Source organism: Pteronotus mesoamericanus, unplaced genomic scaffold, assembly GCF_021234165.1.
Source record: "Pteronotus mesoamericanus isolate MK-2021 breed Mesoamerican mustached bat unplaced genomic scaffold, CSHL_Meso_final scaffold_31, whole genome shotgun sequence".
In the NCBI taxonomy this organism is placed as follows: Eukaryota; Metazoa; Chordata; class Mammalia; order Chiroptera; family Mormoopidae; genus Pteronotus; species Pteronotus mesoamericanus.
The window spans coordinates 22,033,081-22,060,971 of NW_026555312.1; the positions used below are offsets into that span (position 1 = coordinate 22,033,081).

Sequence of the window (27,891 nt, forward strand, 5' to 3'; positions counted from 1 at the left end):
CCCAACACCACACACCCAGACCAATCAAGTCAGAATCTCTAGGTTAAGACTCAAGCCCGGTCATTTCAACATTCAGCCAAGGTTAAGGATTAGGACCTTAGCCCCAGGCAGGCATTTCACAATGACAACCAGTATTATCATAGCACTTAATATGTGCCAGGGACCTTACCAGGCATGTAATGTGTAATAATTACTTTACTGCTCATGTCAACCTTATGACATATAGAAACTATTGTTATTAGCCTCATGTTAACAAATAAGAAAATTGAGATGCAGAGAGGTTAAGTAACTTACCCTAAGTCGCACAGCCAGCAGTCAGTGGAGTTGGGTTTCTCTCCAAAACGCTGGGTTCCAGACACTTGCTCTTAACTTGTATGCTACATGCTTTCTTTGAACACAAAGAAAATTCTACTAGAGAAGTATAATTTATTTTATTCCTACACCAGGGCTGAAAAAGAACTTAAAAGGCATGGCCAAATTATAGAAATCAAATCGTCATCTTTGGACATAACCAGCCATTATGTAAGGCAATGTTTCTCCAAGTGTGGTCTCCAAACCAGAAACATCCAAGAAATTACTAGAACTGCAAATTTTAGTTTCTACCCAGACTTAGGAAATTAGAAACTCTTGGCTTGGGGCTTAGAATTCTGTATTTTACTGAGTCCTTTAAGTCACTGGTCAACAAAGTTTTTCTGCAAAGGGCAAGATAATAGATATTTCAGTCTTTGCCAACCGTATAGTCTCTACTCAACTCTGCTGTTACAGGGTGAACGGGGCTACAAACAATATGGAAATGAATGGGTGTGGCTGTGTACCAACAGAGCTTTATGAACACTATTATCTGAAATTAAATTTCGTATCATTTTTCCATGTCTTGAAATATTATTCTTCCTTTGAGTGTTTGTCTACCTTTTAAAATGTAAAATTCATTCTTAGCTCATTATTCAGAACAGGCATTGGGTGGGATTTGGCCCACGGGCCATAGCTTGCCAGCCCTGCTCTAGGTGGTTCTATTGCATCTTAAATCTGAGAAAGACTGCTCTAAGGTAAGCGAGAATCAAGGCTCTTAACCACAATTATTGAGTGCAGGTACCCTCTGGCTTTTACCTGGTGAACACCAACCTGAGGCTCAGGAAAAATTCAGATCCAGAGGTTATTTAGGAAAAGGTAACAACTTTGCTTTAACTCCGCTCCGTCAGTGTAAACAAATGAGGTTTGGAGCAAAGGAAGTGGACTTAACACAAAGGCTGATGAGAGTCACCTAGCCAGGAAGAAAGAGCACCTTGTGAAATAACCAGAGAGCAGGATAGATGGTCTTTTCCCCTCCCCACAGCTGCCATTTACAGGCTGGGGACAGAGCCCCATCTTTCTGGAGGATCACTTAATCTCTGATTCTCATCTATAAAATAGGAATAACCGTAATTCCTTATTGGGTAATAGTGGAAAACTAAACATGAAAAGAGATATAACATGTTAGACAGCATGCAATAAACATGGCAATGGTGTGTCTCTGCTTCCTCCCCAGTCTGAGGAACCTTAAGACAGGGGGCGGAGCAAGTTAAGTGACCCACAGCTGCTTTGAAAACATGGTCTAGGATCTTCCATGGGAAGAAGCCAGAGGTGAGGATTGGCTTAAATCAGCTCACTCGAAGCCAGGGGGCAGCTGGCCCAATACTCTGGCAACCTGCTCAGGATCCCGGGATTTCCTGACTGGTAACTGACGTCTTTTTTTCTTGTGTCTTTCTTTGCTGTTTTGTTTCCTCACCTCAGTCTAAGGTTAGCCCCTGAAGTTCTCAGTTTCTGACCCTGGCTTGACTGCCTTTCAGAATGAGTGACCATAGGAATGTCCACCCACTTCAGGTAAACCTGACATCTATCCATGGAGGTGAGGTCTATCCCCGTGGCCCCAAAAAGATGATCCCATTAGAGTCTGACATAGGGACTTTTCCTAAAGTCTGGGTTTGTCAGCATTAAACACCACCACAAATGAGGCATCCATAGGCCCGTCTAGCTGGGAAATGAGTTGAGTTCACCCCAGTCTCTTTTATTCTCTTCTGATTTATCAGGAGTTCAACACACCTTGATGTCCATTCTCAACAAAATGAGGTCAAAATAGGACAAAAAAAATGTTGTAGGACTTACAACCTAGGAAGTAGGAACAAGGCCCTCCAGGACATGCTCTACCCAAGTAAAACATGTAGGGTGGGGGAATTGCTCAAAGAATAGGGTGGCTCATGTTTTGACTGTCTAGAATATATTGTGTAGGGCTATGTAAAAATGAGATTCTCAACTGGAAATGAATCTGGAGATTTGGGCAAAGACCCAGATTAAGATAATAAAACAAGTAGAGTGAAGACAGGATTTTCACTCTTGATGAAAAAAGATACATCAACTGTTAAAGTTGGTTCTGCCCAAGCTGCTATGAGTTCTAGCCAGGGTAGGTCAACCGAGGCAAAAGACATTGGTTTCACAGCACTAAGTAATAGTTGGTTTTCACAAATGATTTATTTATTGTTTTATGGATTGACTTTCAATTGTACATACCTTCTTGCCAAAACCAACTGAAATTAAAGGCTTGGAGGAGTTAAATAAGTAAATTGTGTGTGTGTGTGTGTGTGTGTGTGTGTGTGTGTGTGTGTGTGTACACTGGATATATAGAGTATGATTATACTCTATATGAGTACAGGAGACCTGTAGGTCAAGGACTCTTCTTTGAGCCCTTAACAGCTGTGATTGACATGACTGAAACATGATGAAAACCTGAGAGGACTTGATCTTATATGTGTGTCAAAATCCCAGAGAGATACAGAAGACAGCAGGCCCTACGAGAACTGCTGATGTGTGCTGTACCTAACTCTGTGCATGTTCACTAACCACTTTCAGTAGGAGAAAAATCTACTACAAAATACATATGCCAGATATTGATATACTTCATTTCATGCAACATGTAAGTTATAGAAAAAAACTGGTTATGGGCTTAATTTTAAATGACTCTGGAAAGGCTGTAATTAAATATTACAGTGGCATTTTTGCTGGCTGAAGAATTTTTTAGTTGAAAAAAGAATTGCTCCCTGATTTATCTTTTGTGTAAATATGAACTTTCCTACATGAAGTGTGTGTCCAAAGTGGGGAATATATCATAATTAAATGAATTTCGTTATATGACAGAGTAGATCCTCTGAGAACTATATTTAAAGTCTGACATGACATTGCCCACAAGGCAGATATTATCTCTGACAGCAGCTAAGAGACTCTGCAATAATACTCACTGATTTTACATATACAAATAAGAGAAAGATAAAGGCATAGTGGACCTTCACGTTGGCTATCTCCGTTTTATTAGCTAGAGCATTTCTCATCTGTCCTGGCTCATGCTGAACACATGTGCCTGGCTGTCCTCAAAGTATCATTAATTGTGTAGCCTCCTCCATCTCGCCATCTGTAACTATTCAAAATTCAGTCCTACTAGTAATTCAGATTTCATTGGCTAGATTTCTATTGCCCTAGCTATCTCTCTTCCTATGTGCTCCTTTTTACAGGTCTATAAAATGGAGGAAATTGGGAAATTGCCTCGAATTGGAAAAATTCCCATAAATGCTCTCTGCAAAATGCCTTACACATTGCAGTGATTTAGTAAAAGACAGGGCAAAAGCCACCTTCCAGGCAAGTGCTACCTTGAAGAAGCTCCACCGCTAATCCATGCCGACAATCTGACAACCTCCATAAAGCACACCCAGAGCCACACACCCCTACAGTGGGCCTTGCTTTTCATCTGTTTTACATCCACCACATAGACATTAACAAATGCATGCCCCAGGAGTGTGGTCATGGTTTCCGCTATAAGAGAAGGGGAATAAGCGGCTTTATCTGAGGCTGCAATTTTAAAGCGCATCTCCATGGGGGTATCACCTCAGTCCTACCTGTTTGTTCACTTTTGATTTCTGGGCCATTTTAGACCATCTGCTTCTACAGGCTCATTTGTTTCAGGCTTCCTGCTGCACTGGTCCCTACACTTTATTCTCAATCTCTCTCAATCCCAGCTTCTGGTTCTATCCTCCATCAACCATTGCTCATAGCCCCGATGACAAAGTGGCTTAGCTGGGAACTTGTGACTTCACTTTCCATGGGTGACTCAATGAACCTGATGGGGAGTGATGGACCTCTGTCACCTGGGAAATTGCAGGGTTTTTCCCACCATCACCATTGGCACTGTCATTTTGTAGTTGTAGGCAGCATGCTACCAAAACCAGTATTATTCTTAAAGAGTGTTCTGGTGCCTGCCAAGTCACACTGCAGTGCTGCATCACCCAGAAAGCAGGGGCCTAGCCTGGCCCAGTGGTTCTCAAACTTGAGCATGGGTCAGCATCACCTGGAGGACAGGTTCGACCACACACTGTCGGACCCACGCCTAGTGTGCAATTCAGTACATCTCGATAGGAGACTGACGATGTGCTTTCTTACAAAACCCCCAGGTAAGGTTCCTGTTGCTGGTCCAGGGACCACACTTTGAGAACCACCAGCCTAGCACACAATAAGCACAGGGTTTGAAGCTAGACCTGCAGAGCTGACCCTTACTCCCACTTACTATTATGTGACCTCAGGCAAGTTACTCCATCTTTCTGAGCCTTAGTTTCTTCATCTGTATGAAAAGGAAAATACAAATAACCTTGGAGGATTGTTATAAAGATAAAATGGGATAATATATGTAAAGCCATTAGAACAGAGTTTGGCACACAGTAAGTAGTGAATACGTGATAAATGGTCGCTACTTCATGCAGCCGATTACGGATTTCTCAAGCAAGGGCACTGAGTCCCTGCAGTCATCCATCTCAGAGTGGAAGTCTGCATTTTAACAAGGCCTGAAGAGGCAATAGAGCTTTTGAGGCCTTTTTCCTCAGAAGTAGCAGAAACTTGACTTTCTTCCAAGCTGCATATTCCCTGATGGCTGATGAAACAGGGTCTGCACAGCCCACTAGCAGCTCTGGGCAGAGCCCCATTTGCAACTTCTTGTGGACTTGGAAAGTGGAAGCACCAGCTCCGCAGCCTGCAGCCTTTCTCCTCTTCATGTTTTATTCTTTGTCTGCATGCTTCAAACTATTTCAAGCAGCGGTGGATTCCTGCCTGTGCCTGCTGGGCAGCTGCCAGCAACTCCCACTACTAAAAATTCATGGAGAATCAACAAAAACAGTGGTTTAGTATTGAATTAGCAGAAAACACCCACTCTTCCACTGCAAAAAAAGAGAACTAGAAGCAATGGTCACTGTAGAGAGGGCACCAGTAATGACCAAGCAAAAGAGGACCTTCTTGCTAAATAAACAAACAAACAAATAAATAAATAAAAATAACAACATAAAAGGAAACACATTGCCTATTAAGGAATCCTGTATTGTCCTGGGAGCTTTCCCTCCTTCCTCAAATGAAAACCTATCAGTAAGAGCCAATGGTACAGTGAAACTGGCCTGTGACATCAATGAAGACTCTATTTTAATTGAGTTCAGCATATTGAGACTAATTATGACCTAGGACCAGAAGCATTTTTAATTTTTAACACAAATTCTTGGCCTCCTATGGAATTTCATAAGTCTGGCTCAATGACTCACGTGTAATGATCATTAGGTAGCAAATTAAGGAGGTCGACTCCCAGCTCCTCCATATCACACCAACACTCTGAGCCTAAGGGTCACTGGTATTTGCATTTTAGCAAACATCCCAAGAGCTCTGATGTGTATGGGCCCCAGAGACCCCTAGTCTGAAAAGGCTACTCTCTGTCACAATGAATTCAGTGTTTCCAATCACATTGCTCTTTCCTGTGACTGCCCCAGGTTTCTGGAGATCAGTTCAATTTCCTCTCTTTCCTCCCATTGCCATCGTCTTCATTTCCATTTCTGGGAATCCACTCAACCCACCAATTCACAAGTTGTATTTTGAGAGTTGTGGTAAGTGTTTATACACAGAAATCCAGAAATAGGTTGGTAGAAAAAAAATAAAACAAAACCTGGAATTCTCTTTCCCTTCTTATTGCCAGAGTTATGGATCTCTTGGAGGGAACCTGGGCAGTAAAGGCAGAAGGAGAAAAAAAGTTGGAAACAAATCATTTCACTTTTTGAGCCTCAGTTCTTCAATAACTCAATAATAGGCACTCTCCAATACAGTAGCCGCTGGCCACTCATGGCTATTGAGCACCAAGAGTGTGGTCAGTCCAAAGGGAGATGCACTCTAAGTGTAGAATACACAGTGGATTTTGAAGACTGTGCAAAAAAAGTATAACAATATTTTCAAATATCTAATACCTTTTATATTGATTACATTATTAAAATTATAATATCCATAATATTTGGGTTAAAAATACATTATTAAATGAATTTTACTTGTTTCTTTTTTCTATTTTTCAAGTGTCACTCCTAGAAAAATTTAAATTACATTAAGTGTCTCATATTATATTTCTATTAGTGAAACCTAACACTTCACTGTCCACAATGGTAGCCACGAGTCAAATGTGGCTATTCATTTACATTTAAATTAAATTTAAAATTCAGTTTATCACTCCCATTAGCTACATTTAAAGTTCTTAATAGCCACATGTGACTAGTGGTCACCACATTTGACAATGCAAGTATAGAAGAGCCCATGTTTGCAAAATGCTCCATTAGACAGTACTCACATAGTAGTTTCTGTATTGCTCTAAATGTTTTTTAACAGTCTCTCCTGAACTTGTATGTGAATGTTTATGCAGAAATTTTACTCTCTAGCCTAGCTGTAGGTACAAGTACCTTCCCTTTTGTTCAAACCCTAGATCATGCTGGAGAGGTGGAAGTAGCAGGACCATGAGTGAATAAGCCTGGAAGGATTCTCATTTGATAGTTATGGAAGATCCATTACAAGCACACAGTGAATGTTTTAAATTACAGAAGTTTCTCTAGTAGTGAAAGAGCATAAAAAGATCTCACCAGCCTGCTTGAATGGACAAGTTAGCATAAGGCAAAGCTAAGATAATTCATGTAGTAAACCGAACTCTAATTAGATACTCATGAGCTGCCAAGTACAGTTGTGATTCTGAAAAGGACCAAAGCAACGATTCCCAGAACACACTGACCCTATGTATGGCGAAAGGGGCCAGATAAGATGGAAATAATACTGGCAATAAAATTGAGCGTGTTCTAACTACTGAGATCCTCTTAGCAACAGAAATAATCCTACCAATAAAAGGATCACCTGACAAGGCAAGGAATCCCAAAGTTTGCAAATACCGTTTATCAGCATATACTCTATTTATGGCAGGTTCACTATTCAGTGACAGTAAAACTCCACCCAGCGGAATGAAGAAAGCAGACCTTGGGGCTAGCTGTGTACCTCTCCCCTCTTTGCTCCCTCTCTCTCTCCTCTCAAACTCACTGCCTCCCTCACTGCCACCCACCCACTCCTATTCATCCCCTTCTGGGCACCGCTGTAGTCTTCACCTCCTTGTCCCACAGGGACAATGCAGGGCATTCATTCTCCTTCCTGCTCTTTGGAGCAAAATTCAGAGAACAGATTACAGGGTGTTCAGATTTACCTTCTTGGTTGGGTGGCTCCATCATCAGAAACAGGTCCAAATACATCAGCTGCTTTCTAGGACCACCACTAGTTTATATGGACCTTCATTCAAATCAAGAAAAGGTGCACCTTCTACCAGGAAGCATTCTCAGTTTAGGGTCTCCCCAACCAAGTCGGAGACAAAGATCTGGGGCTGAATAGTTACTATGAGATGTGATGCCAGGAAGCAGGAGTGAGAGGTGAACAAGAGGGACTCAGGGCAAGAGGAAAAGCCGGGAAATGAGGTATCGAAGAGCTGGTGACCAGTGTGGGGAACTTGGGCTCTGCCCCACTGAGACTTTTGGAGATCTGAAGTGTGTGTCTCAGAGTTGTCCCTCTGAGAGGTGGCAGTCTGTGGCATTTGATTCCAAGTCTTCTAGGTTGAGGGCTTCCCCACAGGATCAAGTAGCTATACTACTTGGTTGCCCCCCATGGGGGCTTTGTAACAGGCAAGTGTGGAGGGGACAGGCACTTGACCCGGGATGATGCTCACCACGGCAGCTGTGACTTCACAGTGGGCAAGGGGATGTGCCCAGGTATCAGAGCTCTCGGCAGGTGGGACCGGCCTAGCCCCCGGGGGCCCCACTTGGCCCAGTTGGGCAGGAGCTGGATTTCTTTCCCCATTCACCGGTTCAGCCAGGCCCAGGGTGTGTGACTGTATGCAGTGTGGCTGCAGGATCACTTCTAAGATGGTACAAGCACACCTATGACACTAAGTCCTCCGGTGGCCTCCATTCAGGAGAGACAAAAAAGAGATGCTTTAGATAATAACAGGTAAAATGGCCCAGGCAATGAAGAAACTGACAAATGAGGACACACTAAAAAAATAATAATAATAAAAAATAAAACAAGGCCTGGACTTAGCCTAGAGCTACCTTACTCACACTGCCTGGAATCCACTGAAATCTTGAAACCTCGAGGTTTTCGGGCCCCACGGGAATTCTGTCTATAGGCACATTCACCCTGGAGGCAATGGACTATCTTCCAAGTCCTCAGCCGTAGGCAATTTCATTATTAATTTAAATGATGCCCTAACCAACAACTGGCTCTGTGCTCTGAGGGATGAGGAATACAACACCCTTCAGGGTCAGAATGAAGAAAGCAGAGCTCACATTGGAGAGGAGGAGACAAGGAGCTGGGTGCTGGAACTTCGCCACCTGCCACATTTGAGTCTCTAAGGAAATACCATCAGGCAGGGAGAGGAAGGAAGACTATGTTTAGAGCTCACTCAAATGAAGTAATACACTTGCTCCCTCTCACTCCAGAGACAACATTCATGGTCTGCCTGGAACATTCTCCCCACCTCCCTCCTCATTGTGGGACCACTGCCCATAGGAGCCATTGTAATGGGGTCTTCCCAGGTCCTGAGGTAGCCCCACTCCCTGGAGGACAGAGTGAGCGTTTTGTTCTTCTAGATCAAAAATGTCCCCAGCCCCTCACTGGACCAGACAGGGCAGCTAGGAAAGGGGTCAAATACTGAGTAAATAAATAAATGATAATCATTTTTTTAAAAATTGTTCTGAATATACTAATCAACCTATTTATGATAAATTGAAACTCTATGTTATCCTGTCAAAGAACTCTCATAATGTTTAAAAATTGGACAGTTATGTAGTAAATTAAGAAAAACGGAGGAAATTTCAATAACACACTCGCTAGGGCTAGGGAGCGATGGGAAGGACGCCTCACAGGACCCGTGTGCTCGATCAGGCCAGCTTCTGGTGCCGGCTACCGAGAACAGAGGGCAGGAGCCGCAGCCCTGAGTCTCATCAGTGTAATCCAAAACCCTTGGGACCTTGTATTTCCACAATTTTTAACTTAATTTCCTTTCTAAAAGACACTATGTGCCAACGACACAAAGATCTGGGTCAAAAAAAAATTGGTTCACAGAAATGACTTCATGTGTTTAGAACCAAGAAGGTGAGTTTCTTTAATCCACTGCACATTAAAAACTGATAAAAGTTTTAAATGAAAGAAAGGAAGAAGTGGGTACAGATATGCTGGCGCTCTTTTTATAGTACTGGAGTGTGAGAATGTTAATTAAAGAAAATCTCAGAATCAGAGAGGATCTGAAAAAGGAAGGAGCAGGAATTTAATTTTAGGTGTTGTTTCATCAGGTTTAAAAAAAAAGTTTCATGCATTGCTTACAGCAATTCTCAGGAACTTCATGGGCCCCCAGAATAGCTCCTGTTGAAAATGTGAAGTGTTTGATCTAATGACACCCTCTCACCCCAGTAAAGGGCCCCTTAAGAAGGAAGAGCACAAATTAGCGCATCTTTGAACATTAAATGAGCATAATAAAATGTTCAATATCATTTCAGTGGTATTCTTCAAAGACTCATACTCATCCATTTTTCTTAAGCAAAAATTTAAAAAAAAAAAAGGCAGCAACATATCTTAGCAGTTGTACACATTGGCTTGGCATAAAGGTTCCCAAAGCTAGACTCAGGCTGTTCTTCAGCATCTGCCAAGTGAGTTTTCTCTATGTAATTTCCAGTGAACAATAATACAATTAATGACTTCTGTTTCTACCCTTACTGGGGACCCCACTGTGTTCAGTGAGTTCACTCAGTGAGTTAAGAGGACAAGTTCTTAAGTCCTCTTAATGCCCGGCAGGACAGGCATTTCCATTTCTACTTTGCCAAGTCAGGAAGCTGAGTCACGGGATGGCTAAGCACATTGCCCACCAACACCTAGCTAGTGAGTAGCTAGCTAGGTGGGTCCTGATCCCAAGTCTGTGCGCTTCCTAGAAAAAGTCATTTGCACCATGCAACCTTCGAACAATAAGTAGAAACATAAAGGGGGTAAAACACATGTCCCAGAGAACCCAGTCAGGCCAGACACAGATGGGAACACCCAGTTCCCAGCCTTGGACTCTGCTCCTGAGCCATGCTGTTCATGCTGACAGCAGTCAAAGTCCCTGAGTTTCAAGAGTTAGAAATCTATTCCACTCAACAAGGGCAAAGGCATTTTCTCGAAAGGAGTCACAAAATCAGTGGGAAGGCTGCTATGCCAGGAGAAAAATGGGCAACTCTAGAGACTGGTGAGTTGAAATGAAATAAACCATCTCTTGCCAGAATAGATTGGTTCTGTGTCTCTGTCCCTCTGCTCAGACTGTCCTGGTTTGGGTCAGAGTGTAACCATTGGGAAAGAGATAATTTCCTAAAATGAAATCATGTACTGGGAGCTGGGGCACTGTGTTGCTCAACTCCAGGGGACACCACTCATATAGACTACAATGTGAATTGCATGCCCTCAGGTTGTACAACACACCAGCAGTACAAATGAATCCCAGGCAGACCCTCTGAATGCTTTACACTTGTTAGATACACTGCCCACACACACCACTCACTCCTCACACAAGTAACTTTCTGTATCGCTTAGTTATTGCATCTTGTCCAGGTGTACTGGAAGGTTCCTAAAGATGGAATCCAGAATGCTAACATTTCTATTCCTAACACCACATCATACAGAGCAGGAGTTGTCAATAAAGCTCATTATATCCACCACCAAATATGTATTTCCTTTTAAAAATGAATGGACCGATATACACAATGCAATGAAATAGGAACACCAGCCATCTGGCACACACCATGTTTGCATGTTGTCCTTGCAAGGTACCCAGAACTGACCATGGAAGCAAGGATAGATTCGTTGAGGACATACACGGGCATTTAGCAGAAGCCAAAGTCTATGCTGAGAATGGTCTACTTGTAGAAGCTCCATCTCAGATTAACCTGGGGAGGCCTTTTTAAAGACAGATTATCCTCAAACTCCTAGTATTGTTCTATGTAGACAACTTCACATGCACCAACCATGCTGCCCCTGGCCCAAAGCCCCTTTTAATGTGGAGAGTTTGGTCTGTCTCCAAATATTTACTGAACAGGTGCTGTGTGAAGCAGGAAGTCACTCTGTCATTAAAAGAGCTCAGTAGCTGCCACCAATAATCATTTATTCAGCTCCATCCTCCTCCACCATCCCTCCACCCTCATTACAGACTGGCTCATTCCTTAGTACAGTCTCTGGTGTCAGCACATTCCAGGCCCGGGCCCTTCCCGCTGGCAGAAGACAGCAATAGGAGGAGCGAGAATGAAGTTGGCTGGCAAACCCATGTCCTGACCCTGGATCTCCTCATTCAATAACCCCATTCAATAACCATACATTGCACCCTGCTATGTGTTAGACTCTGTGCAATATACTGGGAACTATGCAAACAAGAAGGCACGGAAGCCCAGTCTAGTGAAGGAAACAACCCTGTAACAAATGATTACAATTCTGAGTGGTCAATGGTTCAAAAGTCTCACATAATATTCTCATTTACTATTATTGTATCCAGCACCTAGAGGAGTTCCTGGTACATATTAGATGGAACCCCAGTAGTGTGGATTGATGGATGAATATATTAACAGCAAACGCTTACTCGGTGCTTACCAAGTGCCCCGTGCTATTACAAAAGTTTTACATGTATTAACTCACTCACTGATGTTCACAAGAACCCTGTGTAGTAGATGTTATTATCACCCATATTTTATGATAGGAAAAACATATTTTATGATAGAAAGGTTGAATGACTTGCTCCGTTAGTAGGAAGGAGAGCCAAGATTCAAGCCCATCCTGACAGTCTGGCCCCCTGTGCCCTTAGCCTCTGCCTATAATACACTATGTGCACGGCACTGGGGAATCACAGAGGAGGCATCACCATCTGAGGAGCTGGACATGGTTCCATCCTTTCTGCTGATGTCAGTAGTGACATGGGTGGCTCGCCAAGGACCATGATGCCTCAGTGTCTTAACTTTCTTACTTTCAACAACCACTTCCATCATTCCACCTCTACCCCTGTCTCCCATGTCGACTCTGCATCTTATCATCACCAGTAAAGGCACCGCTTCTGAAATCTCATTGTCAAGCCTTCTGCCCTCATGCTTCACCATATTCTCCAGCTGCCTATTCCAGGACCTTAACTGCAATACTGGAAACTCCATTCAACCAACTCCACCACTGTTTTTGCTATTAATCAACTCATTCTGCCTTCATTTTCTTCCCTACTGTCCTTAGATTCCATGACCTGCTTTTATAAGCTTTCCTTTGCATATGTTCCTAGCAGCCTTGCCTTTCTCTCCTTATCATTTTTGTCCAGCAAAACTCTTACCCAGCTATCTACCATCTCTAATCATGCATCAAAACTACTAAATATCACTGAGAAAACACAGATCTGAGATCATCAGAGTGTCTTTAAATTTATGCCCACAAACCTCAAAGAAGTATTCAATACTGCCTAGCAATCCTACTATGTTTTTCAAGTAAATTTCTTCCCCACTGTTCATAACTATTGTATGCCATTTTCTCACCCCTCAAAGGACCAGAGTCCTCACCCTCAGTTCCCCCTATGTCTTTGCCCATGACCTTCACTGAGACAGTCTGGCCCCGGAGTCTGTGAAAATTTCTTCATTGAAATTTTCTCAGTGAAGTTTCTTCACTAAGAACACAGAACTAAACAGATCAGTGTCCTGTCATTTTTTCACTGGCCAATCTAAAACTCTATCTACCTCTGGACCTGTTCTGCTTTATTTTTCTCTCCCATGACTATGGGAGCAATCTTTGTGCTCCTCTCAAAGGCAAATCCCTGCCCTCCCATCCCCTCCCATCTTCTTAAACATTTCATTCCTTCAGTTATTCCCTCTCTTCTGCATCTTTACTCTCTTTTTACAAGATCATTCCCTTCAAATGACAAACATGGTGCAGTATCTCTCATCTTAAAGAAACAAACCACTCAGCCCCACACCCTCCTCTAGTTTTCATTCTTTTTTTTTTCCCTCTTTCCCTCTATAGAAAAACTTTCTTACCTCCTTACCTCCAAAGCAGCCTTCAACCTACCCCATATGGGCATTTGTCCTTATCTTCTCCAATGATCTTGTCATGGTCACTATATGACACCCATGTTGCCAACTCTACTGCGCATTTTTTTGTCCTCATCTTAAACAAACTCTTAGCATCACTCAGCAAAGTTGATCATGCCCTCCTTTTTCGAAGAACATTCATCTCCTGACGTCTTTGATCCCACTTCTGGTTGCCCTCTTCTCCACACTCACTCCTGCTTGGTTGCCTCAGCTGGCTTCTCCTCCTCTACTCCACTCCTGAAAGGAGTGGTTCTGGCCCTTTTCCATTCTCTACCTATTAATTTTATTTTCCTGGTTGGGGGTCTCATACTGTCCCATGGCATTATCATCATATACATGTTAATGACTCCAATATTCATAGCTCTCTTTCTTACCTCTTTCCTAAAATTCCAGACTTGTGTATCCAACTGCTCCCAAGAACCTAGAGACAGAGCTCTTTTATCACTGCCCCTCCCCTACACACATACTTTCTTCCTCCCCAGGCTCCAATATCAGTAAAGGACACACCTATCTACCCAGATGCTCAAGCCAAAACTCTCCCTTGCCCTCACTCTTCATATGCAATTCATCAAGAAGTCCTATCTCTTGGTATAGTCATGATTCTATTAATTTTTCTCCATCAGCACCAGCACACTTCACCAGCCCATCACTTACCTCACCCGCCTCCACCATAGGCCTCGCCACACATTTGTCATTTGGCCTCTTACCGCCTTTCTCCTTACTGTGTCCTCAAGGTCCTGAAATATCTGTCTGCTCTCAACTTTCACAGTCCCTTCTCTACACAGGCTCCTCTGTTCTCTGTGCTTCAGCTTACTCATCTCCCTTCAGTCCTTCCTTCTTCCCAAACTCCTTTCCATATTAGGGCCTTCATCTTTATTCTAGTACCCTGAAGTTCCCTTTTCCCAGCTCTTTAAACAATTACCTCATTCGTTTTCCTCAGGTTTAGCTCCAAGGTCATCTCCTTAGAGATACCTTCCCTGACCAGCCATCCTATCAAACATGGCATCTCCCCAGTTTATAGTTTCACCATGTATTGAGTGCTTCCCAGACATTGTTATTAGTGCTTTACCTTGATCAATTCTTTTGTTTTTCACAGATGGATTAAGTGGGCAGTGTTATTATCATTATTATACCCATCTTGAAAACAAGAAAACTGGGCCCAAGAAGACAAGAGCTGTCCAAGGTTAAACAACTATCAGGGAGGGGCTCAGGGTTCAACCCTGCGCAGCGCAGCTCCAGCCTGGCCTCTTAACCATCGCACCGTCTGACACACTCTTATAACCTGCGCGTCTCCTTCTAGCACTTTTTACATCTAGCTACTGTTTTGTTTATCTTTTTACATACTGTCAGTCTCCTCATTAGAATATCAACAATGTTTGGAGAGAGAGCTTTTTCTTCATCACTGGATCCCCAGCGTACAGTGAACACAGAAAATATAAGACACCATTTTTGTTTTAAATGGTTGAATAACACTATGTGTGTTTTGTATATTTTTCAGAACAGATTTATTATGCTGGCCCTGTCAATAATCCTGGATTTGATATTCCCAAGGTAAGGTTTTGGTTTTCTATTTTTTTTGTTACTTAAGTATTATGTTGAGCAGTTTCTTGAAGCAGAAGAAGGTGAAGGTGATGGGGGAGAAGGAGAAGAAGGGGGAGAAGGAGGAGGAACAGGGAACTAAACAGTTAAACCTTCGTAGGCCATCAGCAAGAAAACCCGCTCCTCCTTAAACCTGATACCGCACAGCGGGCACTTTCAAATGGTTGATGCATTTGTCTTGTCATTTTGGTATTTAACATTTTATGTCATGTTGGACCCTGGGGGGATCCTCTGGGTAGACACCCTCACCTAGAGGGATGCAGGCATCCTGTCCCTGCAGGATCACTGTGTCTGCGGGGACTCCATGTGGCTGGAGCTGCCGCGCATGTGGGAGGCCGGCACAGGCTTGCTGCTGTCAGCGCTCAGCGAGGCTGGCCATTCGGGAGGGAGAAAGGAGGAAACACACAACCATGAGAGCTTAAACGTCCCCCAGTTACCATCCTTGCACTGTTATTTATGGGCTGCCACTGAGTAAATAAAATGTCCACGTCCTGAGCATTCACTGGTGAACCTCACAGCCAAGAGCTGAATTTTGCTCTAGTTTCATTTTTCTCAAAATAATGTGACTTTATTAGATGGATGGATTCAAGCAGCTCTGATATAAGCAGTACATTTTCAATATGCTATTCCTGAGAGAATCTCATGGAAAAATGCAGAAATAATCACAAAATGTAATAATTTTAATTTTTTTAATGTCATCCTTTCTATTTTCCAAAACCCATATATGACTCTGGAAAAGGGTCTCCTCCATAAAGAATTTGTTTAACTTAGTTTCATTTTGCATGTGTTTCCTTTCTATCCCAGCCTCTGGGCTCCTAAGGTCAAAGCCATCATGTCTCTGGACCGTCTGGGACTTCCACCAGGACTAGCAGCTGGGAATTGTCCTACCTTCCCTTCCCCCTCTGGGGTTCTTTTCCAGAGTTTCCTCCACAAGAGCAGTATAAGCTTTATAAATTTCAGTACAAGTTTTATAAATTCTCATCACTTCTAGAAGGTGGGGCCCAAATTCTCCAGATAGACTTTTCTTTAAATCTTTATTTGATTGTTTCTCTGTCCTCATTTTCTTTCTGACCTTCTGCACACACACACACACACACACACACACACACATTCTGGAGAATGACTTAAAATGTGCAAACTATTGATTTTCATCTTGCATTATTGAATTTTTTTAAAAAAAAAAAAACCAGTTCCCTGTAGCAACTGCTATGAAATAGGGGTGGGAGCGTGGGGGCGGGCGTGGGAAGAAGTTCTTATAGGCATAAAATCCCTTTAAGAGAAAATTTACCTGAGATATAAAAAGCTTTATTGCCAGGACGCTTGGGTGAGCACAGTACCTGTGTTCAACCAACAACAGTGCTCCATGAGATTGCTGTCCCACATGAGGGCAAAGATGTGATCAGGTCTCCTGGATCCGGGTCTGGGTACTTAAGCATCCACAGACTCTCTTTGTCTGATCCTCCTGCCTCTCCTCATTTTGAGGTCTGGGCCCAGGAAGCAGAAACCTCCCCAGCCCTGATCCCGCCCCAGCCTGCTGACACCCGAGTGGGACACGTGCAACTTGTCACATAGCAGCAGAGGCAGCTGGAGGCCTTAATCCCCACATGGGCTCCCATATTGGCCGAGGACCAATGCAGGCAGCTCAGGCTTCCCTGGCTGAAGGCCAGCCAGCAAAGCTCAAAGACTTTGCTTCCTAATATGGGACAGAGACAGTGCAAGACCTTTTGGTTTTAAAAGATCCCCTCCTCCCATCAAATCCCCCAGAGACGCTCTGTGCTTATTCTGTACCCGCTTGGCTGAAAACTATTCCACTCAGCAGTCAATCTTCAGTGTCTTGATATTCTTTCCTTCTTAACAGAACCAGCCCCTTGACCCAGATTTCAGCCCTGCCTAGAGCGCTGCGTCTATCTACGACTGCAGTTTTCTGAATTAGAATTTGAGATTCTTGAGCTTCCAAAGCACACGCACAACTTGTAGGAACAGCCTGAACTGTCTAAGTGCCAAGAACTACAAACTCCTAACTCACAAACTCAGTGCTCATTTTGGCAGCAGAAAGGGCGCCTCCCTCTGTCCCTTGTCCCTACTCTGCCCCTTCTGTCTTCTAGTATGTCCTTCCACCTGCCTAGAATTGGGCTCAGTCACCTCAATACTCTTGCCAGTTAAACCAGAGTATGTATATCTTGTAACACATAATCTAGAAACCCTTCTTTTAAATACTATATCTTTGCTTAGGCTTATAAAACAATAACAAAAACTTCATTTTGTTTTCAATAATTTTATAGAGTATGTACTTAAATGCATGGGAACAGTTAAAAGAAAAATAGACAATGATGATGATAATTAAACATAATCAGATGCAAGTCTGAGCTGGTCTTATCATTTTTCCTCTAACTTTTACACCTCTTTGGTTAACTAACACGGCTTCTGAAACCTCAGCTGCTTGGCATTTGAGCAATCAGACCCACGGGAGCCTGCACATCACAGGGTCCTAAAGGAAAATGGTACCTGCGGGGCTCTAATCAATCCTCACACCCTAAGCACCATCCTGAACAGGACCTGGGTGTCTTGAATATAGTTTTCAGTGGTGGGAACCGGCTTGCTCTGGGACCTCTGCTAATTGCTAGGAAGTTGTTCTCTTCTAACAAAAACTACCTTTCATGCAACTTCTACCCAGTTGTCTGATTTATTTCTTCCCTCTGGCTTACACAGATGAAATCCCTTTCCTTTCTCTGGCGACAGGCACATCAAAAGTGTTCCAGGAGTCTTGTGCATCATTTTCTCTTGGGCCCTTTTCCCTGCTTAGCGCTACAGTCACCCACCCTGGGCTTTCCTTCTCCAGACTGCGGAGTCTACAGACACTTACCACTTGGGCCTAAGGGCTGGGCAGGATTCTGCTGGGAACAAAATGGAAATGGTCAACCCCCGGGTTCTTTCTGCAACTCCACAGAGGCCTGTGCAGCAGCCACTAAGCACAGACAACAGAATTCCATTGTGAAGTGTTGTTGCCAGAAAGGAACCCTAAAAGACAGCGATAGAGCATGTTGGTTTCATGTAGTCGAATTTTGCTCCCCCAGAAGTCTTCTCTGTCTCAGCAAATGACACTCTTCTTGCAGTTGCTCAGGTCAGAATCCTTGGAGTCACCCTTAACCCCTCTCTTTCTCGCTCACCCACGTGGGTTTCCTCAGCAAATCATATCAACTCTTTCAAAATCTACCCAGAATCCAATCCCCACTCCCTCTCCACCATCTGCTCCAAGTGTTCACCATCTCACATCTGTCTCCCTGAAGTCACCCTCTACCTGCTCTTCCTGCTGCCACCCTCTCTCTCTTCTGTTAAAGGCAGCCACAGGGGTCCTCCTCTGGGGAAAACACTGTCCTGACTTATGGGGGACTCCATCCTGTGGAGTCCTCCGATTCAGCGCAGATGAAAGAATGAATCGTTCCAGACACCGTTTGCCTGTTAAGGAAAGGGGAAGCCGATTCTCTAAAGGAGAATGTCCTGAGCCCCTGTGCTCAGTGGCTTTTATTGAGAGAGTTAGAGGTGGGGGATAAGTAGTAGGAATGTATAGGTAATCTAATTACATCAGTAGCTTAAGTTTACAGGGAATAGATGTTGTTTAAAGATGACAATGGCAGGAACACACCAAACTGCTTTGGGTCCAAGTTGAGCAAACATTATGATGCCAGGTGGGATTTTGGTCAGAGCCCAAGAGTTTTATAAATTTCTTTCCCAGCCTTGAGCTGGTTATCTGGTATAAGAGTAACAGAGCTTGAGGGAGAAACAAAGCATGCTCCAAGGAGTGTCATTTACCTCTAAGTCTGATGTGCCCCCAGGGGTCCTCGAAGTCGTTATCAGGTCTTGCTTGCCTCCGCATTACTAGTGTTCCAGCCAAGACTTACTGGTCCTCTCCCAGGCCCTAGCTTGCATGGGAATACAGTTCACACTGACCAACGCCCTCTGACCCTTTCAGAGTCAAAGCCAGCATCCTCATGGCCAGTGAGGCCATCCCTGACCTCATCTCCTTTCCCTGCTCCTCCGGTTCCCTCTCCTTGGAACCCCACTGACCTCTTCACTCTTCCTGAAACATAGGAGCAGCAGCCCTCAGGGCAGCATGGCGAGCTCCTGCACCTTCTCCTCCAGGCCTGCCTTGATCTCCCTACTTAAAATCACAAGCTGGCTCTAACCCCATCCCATCCTGCCCTGCCCTGCCCTGCCCTGCCCTGCCCTGCCAAGCACTTCCATCCACACTTCCCCTGCTTGAGTTCTCTCTATAACATCAGCATGTGACATACCACAAACACAGCTAATTGTCACATGCATTGTTTGCCTCTCCCAGTGAACCCATAAGCTTCATGGGGTGATATTTGGTTTGCCGGGTTCTACTTTATTCGCAGTGTCTAGAGCAGTGCCTGCGCATAGGAGGTGCTCGATAACTATTTACTGAACAGTTGATTGTTCTATCGGTCACGCACCTCACACTTTCCCTGTGTCCCTTTCAGGGAGAATACCAGGTTTTGCTGAAACTGTATAATAAAAACCATCCCATGGTGGCTTGTGCCAATGCTACCGTCATTTGTTCCTGAGCAGCTCAAAAGCACAGCGATCTGTCTTGTGAGAACTGCAAGCTCCTCAGCCTGAACCTACTGTGTAAGAAGAACCAGTCGACTACAAAAAGAGCCTCCACAAGGAGCTTGCTGAAGGTGCCAATGCTGACTTCATCCCCAGCACTGGGGGCCCCAGGCTCCGCATGTGTAGCGAAGCACCTGAAATTACCTGCTTCTAAGGAGGCTTCTAGTATTCACTGAGCAATCTTGAGGGTCCATCCTTCTTCTCTAAGTGGTCACCTCACACCAAACGCCCTGCTTCTCAGCTCCTTAGGAGCACTTCCTCATTTACCCAGAATAAAGAAAGCTGGCCCAAAATCCTTCCTCGTGTTTCTTCCAAGGTTATCATGTCATTTCCTCCAGACACGGCCAGGGGCTGGCACAGCATACATAACATTAAGAGATTCAGGAGGATGGTGGTCTTGCTAAAGTCAGAGTGCTGGGGACGCTTGCCCATCCTCCTTCTGGGCAAACCCTGCACCCTCGGACCACAAGGCTGGGAGAGCCGATAAAAGCTCACAAAGAGTGACATCGGAGTCTTACTTGATGGATAACTGCTGAACAGTATGAACCAGGCCCCACGCTCAGTACTAGGATACTCCAGGGAGCAAAAGAGACACTGTTCCCGCCATGATGGAACTTGCGGTCCCCTGAAATAGTAAAAAGCCACACGCCAGACAGTGGACACATCTTTCACATATGGAAGCACCTTAATGCCCTCTGCAATGAGCCAGTTGCCTGTCTGCTGTTAAAGCCATTTTGGCAGCCCCGCCTTCTCCGGTTCCCAGGATGTGCAGAATCGAGTGGTGGGCTCCACAGCCTCTTTGCCGTTCTGTGCCCTCCTCCTCACCCCTCTCCTTCCAGTGTCCCTGGGGCCCAATGTCTGTCTGGCCCTTTTGCTCCTACTAAGGGACTAGAATCGGGTCACTGGGTTGACTTTAACATTTTCAGGTCTTTTCTACCCACCAACGTGCCACTGCATTACAGATTAAAAGAAGGGGGAACATGCATAGTTTAAAAATGTTCATTGCTGTTAATTACTGTCTGTATATAATTAAACTACCTAGTATAGCAGCCCATAAATGACTGGTGAATCAAAACTTTAAAACCAGAATCTGAGGTTTTCTGGGTTATAAACAGACAAAATTATGGGAGTGTCCTCCCCTATGCTCCTAAGTGCTCAGGAGAAAAGACCAGCTGTGGCCATGCTAAGCTCAGGAGCAAACCTCTGACTGCGCACAGGGTGATACTGTTATGAACAAAAAACAGCAAAACGAGTTTCTGATCCTTCACCATTCCCTCTAGCAAGACTCATTCCCTGCTCCCTCTTCGGTAAACCCCCCTATTCTACTAAAGGCCCTGAATAGGTTCTGGGCACACACTTGTTCAACAGCTCAGGACAGCTGTCACAGCCTTCCAACAACAGGGCGAGGAGGAGGGAATGAGCTCACTTTCTATTTTTCTACAGCTCAGCTGTGTCTTTCCCTAGTCTTTGCCCTCTTCTTAAAAATTCAACATTATGTGTATGTGTATGTGTGTGATTGACAGAGTTTCAGGTGTCATAGGTTTGAGTTAAACAAGGATGTTCGCATACAGGGCTAAACTTAACCATGACTGAGTACACAACAGTTTCACTAAGGGTGCATGATTTGAGAGAAAAAGAAAGTGTTTCTTTGGCCTCAAAGACGTCTGTCCTTAGCATCTTGTTATGGGCCTTTAATTGCACTGTGAGTTTTACTCTTGCAAGTTAAGAAAATTGCTTACTGTTTACAAGTCTCTTATTGAAATACAAACATTCCTGGTAGGAAAAATAGCCAAGTCATTATCTTTCTTTAGCACTCTGGCAGAACATAGTAACTAGGATGAAGTTTGAAACTGTCATGCAGGAAGCAGGAGGTGTTGAAGAGGTGGGCAGTGCCAGGCACGCTCCTGTCTGTGTGTGCACCTGGGGGTGGAGGTGAGTGTGCTCAGAAAAAGAACTTAATTTACTTCTCATTTTCTCATAAACAGAGTTTTCTACTGTTTCAAAATCATCATCAAATATCCTAAAAATTTCTCCTCAATAAAATCCCTCCCCAAAAAGTCAGTTTGGTTCAAGACTATACTATGCCTACAGAACCAAAGAAGTTCTTGGGGAAATCAGCCAGCTGCAGTCATTTGGTGCCCCAAGCCTATACACACACACAAATTTTTTATTTCAATATACTTTTATTTTTTTTATCACCATTTATCACATCTATACCCTCTTCCACCTCCACACACTCTCCTCCCCCTACAATCTTAACCTCTCTGTGTTTTTTTTTTTTTTTAAGGAAATGCCAGTGCTTATGGGAACCTTTGCCCAGCTAGGGTCCAGGCAAAATTCTGAAGAATCATTTGGGATAGTGTGATCACATCATCACTCAAATGTTTGGTCTATAAAAAACAGAGACTCAACTCAATCTGGCTTTTGCATATGGGGACCTCATTGATCCCAGTGACTGCTGAGCCTTAGGGTTCAGGCATCAGCCCTGGTTTGCTGTAGAGGTTCACACTGTCATCAGCACTTCACCTCTATTTTTCTGCAGTTCTTTTATTTCTCACCTCCCTGAATATTGACTTCAACCACAAACAGTCTTTTCTATAATTACAAATAATTTCACACTTGTGTAAAATACAAAAAATGAGAGACAACTTTATCTCAAAACCCTGCCATTTATTCTGAGTGCAATGCCTTGGGTCACATGACCCCTCCTGACCAATCACATTGGCCCTGCCCTCATTGTCTTAGCCTTGGTCACGTGACCCACCCCAGCACTGGATTCAAGTTAGTCCCCCTGGAACCACAACAGTCCCCTAAGCAGAAACTGGGGCTGTGAAAGGGCTAAAGTGAAAAAAGGGGAAGGAAGCTAGGAGTCCAGAACACATCTAGAATTACACAGGCCAGCTTTCATTTCTAACTTCCCTAGATATTAACTCAGCAAGTGCCTTAAATTCTCTGAGCCTCAGTTTCCTCATCTGTTAATGTCAACAATAATCATACCTGCCTTATAGAAATCCTGTGAGAAACAAATTTTAAAAAAGAATGTGAAATGTTTGAAACGGTACCTGTCTTGTAACTCAACCAAAGTGAATTATTATTATAAAGTGGTGCCTAGTCTCTTTGGGCTTCTATAACAAAAATACCATAAACTGAGTGACTTACAAATAATAGAAATTTATTTCTCCCAGTTCTGGAGTCTGGGAAGCCCAAGATCAAGTGGTGTCTGGCAAGGGCCTGCTCCCTCGTTCCTAGACATCTGCTTGTGTGCTCACGTGGCAAAAGGAGTGAGGGAGCTCATTGGGGTCTCTTTTACAAGGTGGCTAATCACCGAATCACCTCACAAAGGCTCATTTCTTAATACCATCACTTTGGGAAGTAAGATTTCAACAAATGGATTTGGAGGGGACACAAGCGTTCAGTCCATAAGAGGTGGGTGGTTCACCGGTGGAACTGAAGCCCTCTTTCCTATTTACGTCTCCTGCACTATCAGGCAAATGTTCCAGGGGCCCTGCTCTCCAGCAAAGCCCACATTTCTTTGTAAGTCCTGAAATGGTTCCTTGGCACCTTGATTTCTTTTAAGTGCAGCTTTATTAGACGTGGGGTGGGGTCACATTGCTGAGCTATATGCTTGGAGCATTAACTCAGAATTCAAGGCAAACATGCAGTTACAAGTTTTCCCCAAAACAGAAACATTATAATCAGGCCAAAAGGGCTTAGAAAAGAAAATGTGTGTAATATTTAATTAAACTTGTTTTCTGTTTAAAAAAAAAAAAAGATACAGATCCAAGACATGAAGAACTAAATGTAACATCTGCAAATTTAACAATTACGTCTGCCTTCAAAAAAAAAAAAAAAAAATAACCCAAAATAGCTAGTGAGAGAATGGAAAGGGCCACATCCTGATTTTAGGGGGACTTGTTAGGAAGAGAGAGCTAATCAACTCAGCAGTTCAATTTCAAGCTTAAATCAGGTACAGTTTTCTCAGTCAGCAAAGCAAGTTCCTCTGTCTAATTTCCTAATTATTCTATCTGGCAAACAGTGGTTCCAGAGGAGCTGGGAAAGAGCTCTTCTATATCCAGTTAGTAAATAATTTCAGTTGTTCTTTTTTGGAACTGAAGCCTTCAGCTGCCTTCAAATATCCCAGACTAAAATTTTTTTCTTTCCTCTAAGCCAGCTTTTCTTTAAAATGTGTGAAAGATGAAATCCTCTCCTCCCATATCAAGTCTCCTCACTGCTGGAGGAAAAAAATGTATGCATCAATGTTATCTTAGCTGAAAACAATGAGTTCTTCCCCAGGCTAATTTTATGGATTCCCGAAAAACTGAACAAATGATGGAGGGAAACACACACACACACACACACACACACATTCTTGTCATGAAACCCAGTGTCACTTTATTGTGGCTTCCCTGCCTCTTTTCCACTCAGAAATGGTGGGAGAACATTTGAAAAGAAGCCAGAGGAGATTATTGAAATGATCTAAGGGACAGTAAATGTTTTCCACATGAAGGTAGACCAAAGCGATTAAGATGCGTGAGCTGTAGAAAGACAACATCTAAGAAGGCAGAACAACAACAATAATGGCAACAATTTTCTTTTTTGAAAGCTATCAATTATTTGAGCATTTGCTATGTGTGGGCACTATGTGAAGTATTTTACCTGCATTCAATACTTAATCTCATTAACAGCCCACTGGTGGGTAACACAATGACCCCAGGTGCAAGAGAGGAAGGTGGGGTTAGCAAATGGAGGAGACTGGCCCCCTGGTTCCCTGGGCTCCTGTGCTCAGCAAGCTGGGATTCAAATCAGTCTGACTCTGTCCCAGGCTCATACTAGCTGAGGCTGTCCTGGCTGTTTGATTGGAGGCTATAGAATAAGGAACACTTCATGGTTTTAATTGTGGGCTTGCAGAATTTAAGTCAAGCAGCAAACAGGCTTAAAAACGAAATAGGCTAAAAGGGGTGGGATTAATTCGCTGATGAGAGCACAGCAGAAAAAAAACAACCACCATGATTTGAGTTTCATTATTTGGAAGAACTCCACAATGCTCTTCAACTATTAAACCTTGGACCATTCGCTCCCAAAGTCACCTGGATGAATGGACTGGGATAGTCTGTATTTCTCACTTTCTATTTCCTCCCTCCCTCCCTCCCTCCCTCCCTCCCTCCCTCCCTTCCTCCCTTCCTTCCTTCCTTCCTTCCTTCCTTCCATACTTGTTCAGTACCAACTACTTGCTGGCTACTGCATTGAACAAAATACAAAATCTAGAACATAGAATATGAAAGTAAAAAATATATATTATAATCCCTGCCCAAAATCAGCTTATATTTTAAGAAAAGAGAAGAAAGAAAGTCTCAAAAATCTCTCATAGTGGTAGCACATGGTAAGATAACAAAAGAGAAGAAGGAGACACTGCTTTTGTGGGCCTGACAGATGTGTTGGCTCGGAGGTGAAGTGCACGGTGCTGGACCTCGAAGAATGGATGGCGCCTTGGAGGTCCTGGTGCCTGTGATGCGCGTAGTGCCCCACAGCAGTTCCCTACCTCTCAACCTTGGCGTTTTGTTCCTAAGGACCAGTACAACTGCATTTCTCCTGCCATTAGATAGTGAATTCCATTTTATACTAAATAAAGCATATAATAAAAGAGACTTTCACCCAAGCACAAGCCTTTTTGTGAATACTTACATGCAATCCCTGAAATGCAACAAATCTGCAAGTGCTCATACCCTGTTGACCCAGATCACCCTCCAAGTCCATCCCCTGCCAAAGGATCCACTAGTCACCCTCTTGAACAACCCCTTTGCACCCCTTACCCTTTCTCATCTGTGACTCAAGTAGTCAGATTCCCCTCCCATGGTGGAAGGTGTGGGGCTAAGCCGGTAGGCAAGGGTCCATGCAAGGTTCCGTAGGGAAGGGACAAGTCAGGGAAGGAGAGAGAGGGGACGCCAGCCTGGGAAGGGTGTCTAAACTAGGAGGCAGCATCGAAACCCAAACAAATGCTCCGTGAGATCAGAAATTGGAGGGCTGGGGGCAGGGAGCAGGGAGGAGCTGTTCTAAAGGTGATGAAAAGGAGGTGCTGAAAAATTCAAGCGGACATGGAGCCCTCAGGAGCCCCAACATGGGCCCAGTGCAAGGAGGCCTGGCGAGCAGAGCTGACAACCACTGGGCCTCTGGGTCCTTCAGCCTCTTTCCCACCACTGCTTTGCCGGAGCCTGATGAGATGCTCCATAAAAAAATTATACTCAGGAGCCATAACTTTCACCAGAGTCCAGATCAGGGCCTTTATGACTGCCCCTTCTGTTTTGTTCATTCAGGCTGCTCTGACAAAAATATTGAGTATGGAGCTTACAAACAATAGAAATTTATTTTTCACAGTTCTGGAGGCTGGAAGTCCAAGAGGTTGACAGATTTGGTGTCCTCACATGGCATAAGGGAGGAGGGAGCTCTCTGGGGTGTGTTTGATGAGGGCACTGATCTCATTTGTGGGGGCTCCACCCTTATGACCTAATCACTTCCCAAAGGTCCCATCTGCAAATGCCATCACATTGGGGTTAGGTTTCAACATATGACTTTTTGGGGACACAAATACCTCCCTCCTATTTCTTTTTCCAGCTCATCTTTTGTAATGAAATGAAAGGAATTGAAAGGCATCATAATGCAGAAATTCCTTTGTTGGTCACCTGGTGTCAAGCCTACGCTGGCCAAGTCTGAGCTCTTCATAATGACTCCCTTCACCAGCTGGGTGACTTTACACCTGGAGTCACTTAGAAGAGAAAAGTGCTTATCACTCCTGCCTTGTTGCCAGCCACTATTTTTCATAATCACACTGGATTTGCCACTGTTGCCCCCCACAATACCAACTCTTTGTTGTTCATGTTGTTGTTTTAACTCCCTTTCACTTTCATACCCTGAGGGCTATCTGGTTGCAGTTGTTTTAGTTTTGTTGTTCAATTTTTTAATTGGATTTTGTGTTTCAATACTTTATGTGTTTTGACTTCAGTGTTTCACAGTCACATTCAGGCTTTCAGAATGTTGATATAAGGAACAAGAACTCATTGCTGAGAGCCAGTGGAACTTGTGTTTCCTCCCAGGGAACTCATTCCCAGAGGCCCTTCAGACTGGAGAAGCAGCCCTAAAAATGAGGAACTAAAACTCACCACAGCTTTGGAAGGAAATCAGTCCTTACTTTAGCTAAGCCACACATGTCATCTCTTTGGATACTTTGGGGTGGAAGTGATGATGTTGGCTTTGCCTTGTGAGTGAGCTCCTGGGGGCAGCGGTGGAGCAGAGAGGAGGACCTGGCATCTCACGTCCCCGCCCAGCCACTTGGATGTGTGGCAGAGCCTCCAGGGGAGAGAAGCTGTAGCCAGGAGCTGAGCCAGGAGCTGGCTTTCCACAGAACTCCAGAAATGCCAGGGCACCGGGCGATGTTTTGTGGGGCCTCCATGGCAATGCGGCACAGGGGCAAGAGGGGGCAGCACAGCTTGCCTGGTTCCATAAACCAAAAGGGACCCAGTACAAAGAGGGGATGGAGAGCCAGGCCTGGGCTTCAGCACCGTGCTTCCCCTACCCCAAACACACAGCCCGGGAGGAGCGTGCTACAGAATGAAATAGGAAAGAACTGCTCTTGAGCTGACTCAAGGTGCCCAGACATAACCAGAGGAGAATATGAGAGGAGACTGAAGAGATTCTGTAATACACAAGTGGAGTGATAAGGTAGGGACATTTATTAAGCTGTCATTGGTAGAATGCATCCCTGTGAACCCACAGACCGGCACATGAGGAATTCCAGGTTTGCGGCTGAGCAGGACTTTCCTGCCCCAGCGCCACAGCAGAACAGGAATCCCATTTCCTCACAAGAGCTCCACCCCAGCTCCTTCTGCTTCCCCACTGACATCGGGACGTCCATTGGGACCCACTTGTAACCTCTACACTGTCCCCAGGATACTGCTTTTCCTTCTGCTTGAAGACAGACAGGATGTACTGCTCCTGCTGTGATCAGAGTCTCTTCCTCACCATCCTCCTGACAATAAGATTAGGACCCATTGTCTGTTTATATTCTGGACTGAAGCTCAGCCCTCAAATCCCACAACATATCCAGTCACCTACTCAAAGCAAATATGTGGAGCAATCCAGAAGAGGAAAAGTTCCAATCTCAGAGTACTCTGCAAAGTATTGACCTCTTTATTATAAATGA

The 27,891-nt window shown here is 44.1% G+C and overlaps 1 protein-coding gene across 1 annotated transcript in view; it reads left to right on the forward strand.

The window, feature by feature from the left end:
* Positions 1 to 19,962, forward strand: part of LY86 (lymphocyte antigen 86) — a 61,951-nt gene extending 41,989 nt beyond the window's left edge. Inside the window, exons 4-5 of the mRNA XM_054592088.1 lie at positions 14,968 to 15,020; positions 19,568 to 19,962. Of these exons, the coding sequence (XP_054448063.1) occupies positions 14,968 to 15,020; positions 19,568 to 19,651 (137 nt within the window). The 3' untranslated portion in view covers positions 19,652 to 19,962. The remainder of the gene's footprint in view (positions 1 to 14,967; positions 15,021 to 19,567) is intronic.
* The last annotated feature ends 7,929 nt before the right edge of the window (positions 19,963 to 27,891 follow it).